The following is a 13,115-nucleotide window of genomic DNA, read 5'->3' as shown; positions in this document are numbered from 1 at the left end:
TTCCGTGCATCTACTATAATTGATTGATACAACACACTGCACCTATGTAAGCAACATGATTACTTAAAAAAGAATTCACAAGCTAGGTCAGAAAAGCAAGGAACTCCAACAATCATTTTCTCTTCATGCATACAGAGCTACGAGTCAATCAGATCCTACAATCTATAATGTAATTAATATATTATTATTCATATATATGTATAAATTCAAAAGTAAATAATTAATTTTATTCGGTTCAGTTCGATTTATTTTCGGTTTAAAAAAAAATTAAAACCAAATAAGAGCCATACTTTTTGTTCGATTTTTATTCGGTTTGGTTATTAATTGGTTTAATTTTTAATGGTGCAGTTCTATTCATTTTTTTACAATTTCGGTTTTTAATTCTATTTTGCTCATCCCTACCATAAGTAAACACTCTAGCTAGAATAAATATACCAATGCAAAATCAAATACAAAAGAATTGGTATCATAGTCAAAGTCACGCCTAAAGCGGGGCAGACGTTGGTGCGAAAGATATTGCACTAAGAAATGGAACAATAAAGAAAATCAACCCCGAAGTGGTACATGCTCCAGAAGTGGCATATACCCCTTAAGTGATATCGTCTGAAGAGATGCTAGTCCCTATGAATACGGGGCTAGATAATCATGAAATTTCAATAAATTACGTGCATGATATGAAATTACGGGATCAAAGTAAATCCATAATTGATTATGTATTTATGTATTCAACGGCACCGATGTCGATATAAATTATGATCCAGAACCACAAAGTATGGATGAATGCCGTCAAAAAAAGATTAGGATGGAAACATACAATCCAAATAAAATTAAATTCATTATGTAAAACAAAAGTATTTATACTTGTTGTCTAAACATCAATCAGTGTGAACCCTCTTGGGAATAAATGAGTATTCATAAGAAAACGAAATGAAAAGAATGAAATTATGAGATATAAAGTCCGACTTATAACCCACGGATTTTCTCAAAGGTTCGACATTAACTATCAAGAGACATACTTGCCAATAATGAATGAAATTACCTTTTGTTTTATATTAGGTATGACATCCAAACAAAAGTTAAAAACACGATTTATGAATGTCGTTACTGCATACCTATATGGATCGCTTCATAGTGAGATTTTTATGATAATCCCAAAATGGTTAAAAATAGATGAGTTAAAGAAACCTCGTCACATATACTCCATTAAACTTCAACGATCATTGTATGGATTGAAACACTCTAGTCGTATGTGGTATAACATACTTAGTCGTTATTTACAAAAAAATGGATATATTAATGACCAGAATTGTCAATGTGTTTTTATCAAGAAATCACAATTTGATTTTGTGATTGTTGTTGTATATGTAAATGATTTAAATATTGTAGGAACAATTACAGAGGTGGATGAAGCTGTCATATATCTGAAGACATAGTTTGAATTGAAAGATTTTGGAAGGATAAAAAAATACATTGGTATACAAGTCGAGCACTTGTAATCATGAATTTTCCTCCACCAATCTATATATATTGAAAAGGTATTAAACAGATTTTACATGAATAAAGCTCATTCATTGACTCTGCCGATGGTGGTTAGATCTTTGGAACAAGATAAAGATTCATTTCGACCACGAGAAGATGATGAAAAGGCTCTTGGTCCTAAAGTCTCATAATTGATGTAATTGGTGCACTTATGTATCTTGCAAATAATACAAGACCAGATATTGCATTCACCATAAATTTATTGACTAGATTTAGATCTACTTTGATAGACATACATTGAAATGAGATCTACTTTGATAGACATACATTCTGTTATCTTCGTGTAAACACTGATTTTGGGTTATTTTTCGAGAAAAACTCGACATCTCAGTTGATTAGTTATGCAAACGCCAAATATTTATCAGAAGTCTTACTATAATGTTTGAGGATAAAACTGCATGAATTGATCAACTAAAGGAAAGGTATATCAAAATAGAGTGAACAAATCAGATTTCACCAATTTTTTTCTACATTCATGAATTTTAAAAGAATGGTCAAATTGATTTACAACAAATTCGATCATGTGACAATCTTGCAGATTTATTCACAAAATTAATACCGAATTCATCATTTTAAAAGTTATGACATAACATTGAGATACGTTGACTAAGAATTTGTTAAAACGAAACTTTAGAAAATAATTAGTTTATCTTATGAAAGATTATATTCTTTTTCTTTTATCAAATTTTTTATCACACTGAATTTTTGTTTCACAAGATTTTAACGAGAAAATCAAATTATTATAAAATGATTGTCATTTTTCTGAATGATAAGACATACAAGATAGCTAAATACAGTACTGGAAGTTTTTGCCATGCAATAAATTCACTTATCTCCTATAGTAGCTATAAATATATTGCTAATGTAAAAATTCGCACCAAACATTTCTCATCAATGCTCTCTATCTTCGGCCTAATTTTTGTTTGCTCTTACATTGCTTGATTTATTAAAGATTTTAGTAGCCCTTTTAAAATTATTAAAACTAATATTATATAACACAAATAAAATTTTATAGAGTTTCCCTTACATTTTTTAAGAAAACAATATATAGAAAAAGGTGCCTAACATTTATAAATTAAATATATTATTTTTGTGATGTGCAACTAAACATAATTTAATTTTATAAATGCAATAAGTCTCTCATTCATAAAAATAAAAAAAATGACAAAAATATCATTTTTGAAGATTTTGGTAAAAAATACAATCCTAATACGCATATATAATTTGTGTAAGTAATACATATTTTTAAAAATGAGTACCTTGTGTATAAAACATTTTAAAAAAATAAAAAAAGATAAAACTATGATACACAGTAGTAGGTCACTAGTTTAAATGTATTGATAGGCGTTATTGTAGTGGCCCTAAATATCACTTTACGGTTAAAAATGGTTTAAAATGTCATTTTGAAAATAATGACCCTAAATATCACTTGAAAACGATATATCGTGTAACGTGTATGTAAAAGGTCCAAAACGCTACATCGTGTAGCATTTTGACACTTTGAATTTTTTTTTTATGTACAAAACGTTAGATAAAGTAGCGTTTTGGGGCCAAAACGCTAGACGGTGTACCGTTTGGAGCCAAAATGCTACTTTAACTAACGTTTTGCACATTATAAAAAAATTAAAAATTAAATAAAGTGTCAAAACGCTACACGATGTATGATTTTCGTTTTTGAAAAAAAAAATACAAAACACTAGACGAAGTGCCGTAATAAAGTGACATTTTTATTTTCAAAAATAATATTTTGGATCATTTAACACACATTTTGGGTAACGCGATAGATTTTTATCGTTTCTTTAAATATGTATTAGGTTATTTATTCCCTAAATGCGTATTATTTTTGGTCAAAAATTTGAAAGAAAAGAATTATTATGGTAGTATCTTGAAAAAATGGTAATTTTGGACCCTGAAAATTGACGAAGACAGTGTCTGCGGCGCGGAAAGCCTCTCTGGCGCTGAAGTGCCTGCATACAAAATTACACACACACAGCGGCAGCAGCAGCAGCAGCAGAGCTAGGTAAAACTAAAGTGTGTTGCTTAACAATCACTAAACAAAACAATGGGGGAAGAAGCAGAGCAGCAGCAGCAATTAATTGAAGACATTGAGAATAATAAACAAGAAACCAAGGGGGAGGAGGACCAATCTTCTTACACTTGGCCTGTCCTTCGTTTTGATGTTTCACCCTTCAAAACTTATAGCTTTTTCAATCAGTTTAGGACTAACCCTTCTTTTCCCAACAACTTTCTTAAAGGCATTAGATGGTTTGTTTAATTGTTATCTTTACCCCCCTTTTCTTGATTTTCTTGATATTTGTTTTGTGCCCATTTGTTTTTGTTTTTACTTATTATTGAAATTTGTGTGTGATATTGATGAGTTTGTGTAGGTCTCCAGATGGGTCTTGCTTTCTTACCTCTACTGATGATAATACTTTTCATGGCTTCACCCTGTAAGTACACTTGTAGCCTCTTTCATATGAACTGACACACACACACACACGATTGGGTATTAACACACTATGATGAATGAATAATGCATGTCTATGTGTTCAACTAAGCTGTCGAGTTATTGGGATGATTTATGTAATGGTTGTTGTGACGTTGTCTATATGATCCTGGCACTTTCTGGCACAATTTTAAACAAAAGTGCCCCAACAAGGATTCAGAAAAACGGTCCTTTATGTCACATGAAAACGCAACCTAATCCCACATTTTCCAAAAACGCGCATTAAGTCACGTTTTCTTTATATAAAATCTCTCATACTCCAAAAAATAATAATAAATAAAACAAAACAATCCGTTTTTTGGAAAAGGCAAGACAATGCCTCGTTTCTAGTTATTGTTGAAGACAGGAGCATGAAAACCTTGATGTTCACTGGAGTGCAAAAGTGAAAACAACAGAAGCGCTTTGTCGCTTAGCGTATATTGGTGACTTTAAGGGACTTAATTTTTAAATGTGCCATTTGGGGCCATTTTATCATTTTTTTGTGCTATTCCAGTCCATTTCTCTTGTCTATATTATTTGTTTTGTTGAGGCTGTTCTGCTCTTAACAATTCAAGGCTATATATCTAATTTTGTTTGATGTGTTGGTGGATTTAATGTTTAGGTTTGATAATTTTTGTTGTGTACTTCTTAATATTTTTTGTGTGGTATTTATTCTTCTTTAGACCAGATAACGAAAGTAGCGGTTATGTGAATGCTTCCGAAGACAATACAGGTTATTCTTTCATTTTGAGAACGATAAGAGTCTTGCTGTTATTATGGAGTTCTCATTGTGTTGCAATATTTAAGTCCAGATTCAAATGAGTATGATTTCATTCAATTAGGGTATATCTTTTTAAGTTATTTGTAGTTTTTACATAAATGCTATGGATTGCTACAGATTCATATAATGCCAACCTTGTTTTGAGAGAGGGTGAGGCTATATATGACTATTGCTGGTACCCGTACATGTCTGCTTCAGGTGAGGGCAACTTTTATTTTCTTATGCCCAACAGAATTTACATTCAGATACACCAAAAATAACTAACTGTAGTACGTTTAATTTTCAGATCCTGTTACATGTGTATTTGCGACCACCACTCGTGACCATCCTATACATCTTTGGGATGCTACTTCAGGCCAGGTGCTAAGTCATTATCCTTAACATTCTCTACAAAAATGTTACTGTTTAATTTCATTCGAGAGCCAATGCTGTGGGCTATGCTGAAACTTCTGTAATTACAATATGTCATCATTGGTGAATCAACTCGTAATGTTTTTGAGGAAATCTGGCTACTTGATAATATGCATCTGTTTGACTGTTTTGCTTAATCGATTTACTCTTCCATAAATACTTTTCGATGATCATATTTGATTACTAATGCAGTTGCGCTGCACTTATCGAGCATATGATGCTATGGACGAGATCTCTGCTGCATTTTCTATTGGCTTCAACCCTGCGGGGACCAAGTAAGTATAATAATTATTATTGATTAGAAGAGATTTTCTACCATATTAGTATGAGGATAAAACTCTGTTTACAATATTTGTAATTCTTGCATTAGTTCTTGCAAGTGACAAACGGGTTGTCTCTTGATTACTTAATTACCTATTTGTGGTCTAATTAAAAGGTTTTGAATCTCCTTTTGGAAAAAATACTTCAATAATCTTTGTAAGATTAGCTAATGGCTGCGAAATTCACTTATAGTGACAGAAAGAGTTATAATTGAAAATGTTTGTTTGTCAATATTATTCTGACAGTAACTCATGTCTTGCTGAACTTTAACTTGGGTTTACTGTTACTACTGATTAAAGCTAACTATGTCGTCTCTCATGCAGGATATTTGCTGGGTATAACAAAACCATTAGGATATTTGATATCCATCGCCCTGGTAGAGATTTTGAGCAACATTCAACTCTTCAAGGAAATAAGGAAGGTCAATCAGGTAATAGGCTTTTATAGACAAAATTGGATGTCCTTCTATATATAATAAGCTTTCAGTACATTCTTTAGAATTTTACCATATTTCCTTTACTTTGTACAGCCCCCGCATTATTTTCAGGATAGGGTTCCGATATCGTTGCTGTAATAAAATTGTGTGCCTGTGTGTTTATTATAGAATTCTTTTTGGTATTGTAATGTATGATGTCATTTGAATATGATTTGTACTTGTAATTGCTTTTGCCATAAGATCATTCAGATGTTGGCTAGACAAATATTCTAACTTCTACCAAGGTGAAGCACATCAATAAAGTAGTCTCTAAACGTACTCACCATTACCCAATTCGCTTGTGTCCGTTTCAATAAACCCTCAATTTGTACTCTCAACAAGTCTTTTCTGTTAATCACAATTTGAGATTGAAGCATGAACTGATATTTATATTCAGGTATCATCTCTGCAATAGCGTTTTCGCCTACTCATACGGGAATGCTTGCTACTGGATCATATAACCAAACCACAGCAATATATAGAGAAGATAATATGGAATCCCTGTATGTCTTGCATGGCCAAGAAGGCGGGGTAACACATGTAAGTGAGAATATATCATCACACATTCTACTTGATATGAAAATGGCAGAAAGAGAAAGAGCAACCAAAGCTCTTTTGAGTGCTGATATCGTTCATATCTGTTTGATAGGTTCAATTTTCAAAAGATGGTAACTATTTGTACACGGGGGCTCGAAAGGTAATCTTTGTGTTTCTTGCTCAAACTGATGCTTGTAATTGCTGTATTTTTTGGTGGAGAGCAGGTGATGTCAAAACTGCATGTTTCTGTGGGAGTGGATGGAGGGCATAACGATTGTACCAGAGATGTGATGATTTAGTGTACTGACAATAGGAAATATTATTGTTTAAGCAACTACCTTATTCTTATGGATAAATTAGCATCACAAGACTTCATGGTGGTATCATTTGCCGTTCCTAGTGGGTTATAAGTGGTCATGGTTCTGATCTGCTTTGGGGTACTTGACGGTGCATGCAACTAATTGAAGAAACTTATTTAAAAAAACAAGTGAAATTCGAGGGAAAGTATATTAAGTTTTTGGGAAAAAAGTATATCGATTTTTTTTATAATTATTAATAAGAGGAGAGAGGTATTTGCTAGGCTAAAGCATTGCAGTTGTTAGTTAATTTGATAACACTTTGGACCCTGTATTAAAGACAAGATAGAGGTTTAATGATATAATAATGGAATTAAAAAAGGATCATAGAACAAATTCGATTTGCTTTTCACATGATATGGCATAATACCCCTTTATGTTCTAATTTGTTCTCCCAAAACAACTTCTTGTCCGTTTTTTTATTTAAAAACGGAAAAGAATCATAACAAATTTTGTTAACAAATTTCCTATGCTTAGATGTTAGGTGCCAAATTAGTAATATATGTATGTTGCTGTACCCAAATCTTGTGACTTATTTCTTATGTTCAGTATGCTGTTTCAGATAAGTTATTAAGCCCATTTTTTTTTAAAAGAATTTAATTGTGAATTTTAAGAACATTTTGCATGTCTTTACCTTTGTACACATTAATCTTCAGTACCTTTTAAGCTTCTTACTTGTTGGGGGTTTATATGTTTTATATCAGCACTACCTCTTGGTTTTTTCATTGCAAATTTGTGGGTATCAACTACTTTTAACCTCGATCTTTTGCTAAATCTTCTTACGACATACTTTCTCATCGTGTCCTAATTTTTTTTGTAATGGTCCCCAGACCCTGCGTTAAGCGGGATATATTGGGTATATTTGGTTTGGTTTAGTTGCTGTAATGGACTAATCATTGTCTTTGAAAATACTGTAGGATCCTTATATTATTTGCTGGGACATTCGCAACACTGTTGATATTGTTTACAAGTAAGTTCCAATTGATGATGTTCCTATAGACCGAGCAATGATTTTGTTAATTACTACCTGCTTGATGCTGTATACACCGAGTCACCACTGTGTAGCTATTAATTGTTCTGTCTAAAGATAAATTATTTCTATATGAGGGTGTTTCCTACTACAAGTATCATATTCATAGATATAATATTGACCCCCATGCATCCATTTCACCACTTATTGTCCTTGTACATTTTTTCTCCCTAGACTTTTTCTGTAGTGTCATTTTATATTCTGGTGATACAAGAAAAATGAATATACTTTGGTTAAGTTCTCTAGTGGTAATGGGCTGTAGGTACTATCAAATATTTTTTTTTTCCTGATTGATATGAAATTCCCTTCCCCATTGCATGATTAATGCAAAAGCACCTCTCCACAAGCTATGGAATTCATATTTCAAAGTAAGAACAGTAGTTCATTGTCACAACTTTTACCAAGCTTTAATCTTTGCTTGCAATGAGCCCTGTAAGAAGGCTATGTTATATTTGTGGTAGTGTGTTTGCTGTATCTGCGATTTGGCATCAAATTCCTTGTCACCAATGTAATATTGCTACACTAAATGCTCTATTGGGAGTAGGGAGTTCCTAGATTGCAAATAATAACAAAAATAATAATTGCTTGTCTTTATATATATCTTCGTAATTAGGTTGTACAGATCATCAGAAACTACTAATCAGCGAATACAGTTTGACATTGAGCCCTCAGGCCGACATCTTGGTACTGGTGGTCAGGTACACCTTTATACCTTACCCTTTTAATTATATGGTTATCAGTTGTTTTATTGATATTCATGCAAATGGCTTCCAGGATGGTTTAGTTCATATATATGATCTGCAAACAGGGCAATGGGTGTCAAGCTTCCAAGCAGCTTCAGGTGATTGCTGCTTCGTACATTTGTTGATTGTCACAATTAATGTGTTTATGCATAACCTCTTCTCCTTTTGTTTGCATTTGTATAGACACCGTCAGTGGCTTCTCTTTCCATCCATATCTTCCAATGGCTGCTACTTCATCAGGGCATCGAAGATTCTGGGTGCATGACGACGCTGAAGACAACTTAGACCTATCTGGTATTCCTTAACAATTACTATGCAAATCCTTTTTCTAGCTATTCTATACCCATCTACTGGGCCTAGTGGTTAATAAAGGTGTGTTTGTTTCCAAGGGATGTTTATGATGTCATACTGCCTCAATGTTCTGATTGTTGAGATCTTATTGACCACTTATAATTTTCATCGTGGTATCAAAAATTAAGAATAAGCAGCACAATCTAGACTATATTAGGTTCAATTACCTCCATTCCTCTCAACTTCTAAAGAAACAGTGGTTTGTAATTTTGGCTGAAGGAGACGAAACAATAAAATACTATAATTTCTGATGAGCCTCATCGTTCAATCTTTGTGTATTGAATATATCAAGGATTAGTTGGGTTAAATGTTACTCTGAAGTGAGAGAAGTAATTATGGCAACGCATTGTAGCACTGCAGACAATTTAGCATACCGAACCTACTAGCTGCACTACGCTGCACATTCAAAGCTGAATGACTAGTTTTTGGTGTCGCTAACTGATTCATGGTGGACAAGTACCGAGTTTTTTTCAAGTATCAGTTAAAACTTAAAACTATAGTTGCCATTTCATTTTAATCACATGACTTCTAATATGAATTGCATACAAGAAGCCTACTACTTGATTACTTATGCAAGTGTATTTGCTGTTTCATGTAGGTGACGACAATTGTGCTTGTGTATGGAGTTTCTCTTACTATTCAGCAGAGGATAACAATGCCATGAATGCTGGAGATTTAAACGGACAACCTGAAAACGAATTAGATGGAAAACCTGAAAACAAAAAATTGTTAGAGGATTCATGAATTTTTTGAAGTATGATTCTGTAAGTTGTATATTGGCTTTGGCTTTAGTATTGAACAGTAGAGATTATTTTCATCGTAGAACAACATTCCATTTCCATTCCAGACGGTGATAAGTGGACCCTTTACCTGGTTTGGCTTTCCTACGCTAATCTGTAGTTTAATTTCAAACCACCAATTTAGAGTAATCTGGTTTTACATGACCCTGGTAGGGCAGGATAAACTAGTTTATTACAGGAGTAATGCTGTCCAGTCATCATTTCATCCACTGACGTTGCAAATTAAACTAACACCGGCAGGCAGATTGTTCATACATCCTCTGTATATAATATAATAATATTTGATTGTTTTATGTAGTACTAGTAAGCTTCTAGTTCTAGAGTAGTTGGTACTTGTCTGATGACAAGTTGATAAAAATATTTATAAACTATTTATTTTCTTATAAAGCCTTATTATTTTGTTTTGGATAACTACGGTAGTTTTTATCATGTTCTTTTTTTTATTTTCAAAACAGTTTTTATCATGTTCAGCAAGAGTTAATTATTATATAGGTCATTGCTTATTATATTTCAATGTGAGTGAACTATTTTTGAAACCAAAGTTAGTCCCTTTAAGCCTTAACCTGAAAATTTAACATAAATAAAATGCTTTTTATAATGCTCTTCTCTTTGATGAACTAAAAATAAATGTTTTAATTTAGTAGTTGACGTCATTGATTTTGACTCAACTATCCACTCACCCACTTCACTTTGACGTGTGTGAATTCCCCACTCCACTATCCCCCTCCCCTAGTTTACCCCCCCCCCCCTACCTGTTACCGTCCCTGCCGTTTTCTCACACCGTTACTTTCTCCAATCATTTAAAATCTCCACCGTCCATTCATTCACCTCCCTACACGTGTCAAAATCTTAACCACCAACATACGTCAACTGCCACGTGTCAGTCATTTTAACAAGTCTACAAACAACGTCCTGCCAAACACGTAAACGTGTTCAGATAAGCTAGACTATCGAGGACGACGAGGAGGCAGCCGACTCACTTTGAACCTTCCCCACTTTCTTTATTTTAACCATTCACTTTCTGACACGTGTGCATTTCAACGGCTAGTTTTACTTGATTTGTGCTCGCTATATATTGTTTCCCTTATTTTTATTTACCAATTATAGTATTCAAAATAAATATATACACACAGTCAAGATAAATCACTATAACTGTTCTTGTTTTCTCAATCAAAACCATTTCATCAAATCTAAAGTATTCAAGCTAGGATTTTTATTTAAGCCCACTTCAATTTCAAGGTATTTAATTTTGATTGTTTTTGTTGTTTTTAGGGGTAAAGTTGAAATCTTTTTGTGATAAATTATAGTTTCAAGTTAACTGAAGATGGCTCAAAATCAAGAGTTGGGTTTTGAATATACCAGTCTTTCAAGGTCACGATCATTTGGTAGAAAGAGGGTGTTTGTATCTCATCATTTGGAGGTGGATTCTTGTTTCACTACTCCCAATAAGAAGCACTGTGGTGTGGATTCAGTTATGAGTTTGGAGAATTCTGCACTTGATTCCTTGCCTCAAGACATTTTGGTGAGTCTTTTTATTCTTTTTGTATATAGAATTGCTCAAAATTGCATAAATTTAAATAATCACGCACATATGTCTCTACCAAGGCTAGAACAAGGATGGGGTGTCCTTGTTAATGTTTGTATTGGATTATGTTTAGGCTTGTTTATAATTGTGTTTGAGCTATACTGATGATTTTGTGTGTTTATTTACACAGGTTAGGATTATATGTGGAGTGGAACATGATGATTTGAAGAGGCTTTTTGATGTATCAAAATCGGTTAGAGCAGCGGTATGTTATTGAATTTTGAGGTTTTTATTAAATGATTGATTTTGGTTTTGTTTGAGGAATGTGTGTTGAAATTTTGTTTTGTTGATATACAACAGACTGTAATTGCAAAGCAATGGCATTTTGCATATAGTACTCCTACAAAGAAACTGGCATTTAAGGATCCTGTTGAGTTTGAGAATTGGGGTGAGGTTGAAGCGCCAAATGCCCCGAAGCAATCAAGAACGCAGTCTCGATTGAATGGAAAGAATCAACGATTGTTGTCGAGAAGATTGTTTATGGAGTTGGATACCGAGATTTAAGTTAAACAGATGTACAGTTTGTAAGTAACACGGTTTTGTTAGGCATTGTTGTATCATTAGACAAGACAACTGGTTGGTTGATTAGGAGGTTTAAGTTATGCACCATTTGGCCTTTGTACATTACAAGGAACTTCAAGCCGGCTCTGAGTCTTCAACCATTTCATTGAAGAGGGGTTTGGCTTGTTTGTATTTGTTTGTACATCTAGTAGAATTTTGAGGATGAAATATAGATTCCGGATGCATAACACAGGCTAATTTATTTTCTTTCACAGTTTTATCTGATGTGATTATCGTTTCCAGTTAAGGTCTGATTGTTCATCTGATACTTGTGTTTATTATTAAAAGAAAATTCTGTTTTTCCCATAAACTTTATAATGCAATTGCAGACTTCATCTTTAACAAACTCTGAACACAACTTGTGTTCATATCAAAGAATTAACTTCTGGTCTGGCTTTATCTGTTGCCTTACAACTAAAACTCAAAGCCAGAAACACTATACAAACTATCACATTGAAGAGAATTTGCTTTGTTTAAAAATGAAGTCATGACCTTAACTACTAGGCTATTTCCCAGCCCCAGTCATCTAATCCATGAACCCTCTAGTGCTTCAACTTCTTCCTCTTGATCCTTAAAAAACTCGTGCATCGACACCATTCCTTGAACACGAACCAGACTAGGCGTGTAATTGAAACACCAGTTCAAGAGATGAGGGTTGCTGTTAACAAACTTAGTTTCTTGTGTTTTGAGGTCATAGTAAGACAATGTGCCTGATCTAACAATCAGAACTTTCTCCCCATTCTTAAAACATTGTGAAAGCCACCAATCACGTGTACAAAGACTTATAGGTCCGACACTTTGAATCTTACTCCAAACACCACAATGAGATTCCTCCACCAAACTAGATTTACGCCCTCTTTTGTAGGCCATCCCATAGAGGTTATCATTGATATTCACAAAATTGAACTCTTTTTGTCCTTGAATAGCTAAACTAGGCAACTGCCTCAACTCATCATTCTCACCCACAAACTTCAACACAGAAATATATGTGTACCTGCGGTTTGTTCCATTCTCAAGATAGTAACTCCAATAAGGGTGTCCTTTAACGAGGGTAGACGGAACCTTGATTAAGCTGTTTATTATAATCGTCCTGCACATGATCCCAACTAAACCCGAGAAGCTGTTTACAATTCTTAGCAT

The 13,115-nt window shown here is 33.5% G+C and overlaps 2 protein-coding genes across 5 annotated transcripts; both read left to right on the top strand.

The window, feature by feature from the left end:
* The first annotated feature begins 3,412 nt into the window (after nt 1–3,412).
* On the top strand, nt 3,413–10,006 carry LOC141664063 (uncharacterized). Of its 3 annotated transcripts, none has more exons than XM_074469919.1 (14): nt 3,413–3,804; nt 3,927–3,989; nt 4,713–4,757; nt 4,923–5,003; nt 5,092–5,165; nt 5,409–5,491; nt 5,861–5,967; nt 6,410–6,552; nt 6,662–6,709; nt 7,823–7,875; nt 8,549–8,633; nt 8,710–8,776; nt 8,862–8,972; nt 9,628–10,006. In XM_074469919.1, the coding sequence occupies exons 1-14, from the start codon at nt 3,717–3,719 to the stop codon at nt 9,771–9,773; spliced, it is 1,194 nt and encodes a 397-aa protein (XP_074326020.1). In that variant the 5' UTR covers nt 3,413–3,716; the 3' UTR covers nt 9,774–10,006. The 3 variants fall into 3 exon arrangements, with proteins under 3 accessions (XP_074326020.1, XP_074326019.1, XP_074326022.1); XM_074469918.1 differs by having other exon boundaries at nt 3,414–3,804; nt 4,708–4,757; XM_074469921.1 differs by having other exon boundaries at nt 3,421–3,559.
* Nucleotides 10,007–10,932: 926 nt separating this feature from the next.
* LOC141664064 (F-box protein At1g61340-like) lies at nt 10,933–12,195 on the top strand. Of its 2 annotated transcripts, XM_074469923.1 has the most exons (4): nt 10,936–11,068; nt 11,137–11,351; nt 11,545–11,619; nt 11,715–12,195. In XM_074469923.1, exons 2-4 carry the CDS (start codon nt 11,154–11,156, stop codon nt 11,916–11,918), a joined length of 477 nt encoding a protein of 158 aa, XP_074326024.1. In that variant the 5' UTR covers nt 10,936–11,068; nt 11,137–11,153; the 3' UTR covers nt 11,919–12,195. The 2 variants fall into 2 exon arrangements, with proteins under 2 accessions (XP_074326023.1, XP_074326024.1); XM_074469922.1 differs by having other exon boundaries at nt 10,933–11,351.
* The last annotated feature ends 920 nt before the right edge of the window (nt 12,196–13,115 follow it).

This window comes from Apium graveolens, chromosome 6, assembly GCF_009905375.1.
Source record: "Apium graveolens cultivar Ventura chromosome 6, ASM990537v1, whole genome shotgun sequence".
NCBI classification, from domain to species: Eukaryota; Viridiplantae; Streptophyta; class Magnoliopsida; order Apiales; family Apiaceae; genus Apium; species Apium graveolens.
Note: the sequence above shows the minus strand (reverse complement) of the source record. Positions and strands in the feature narration are given on the sequence as shown.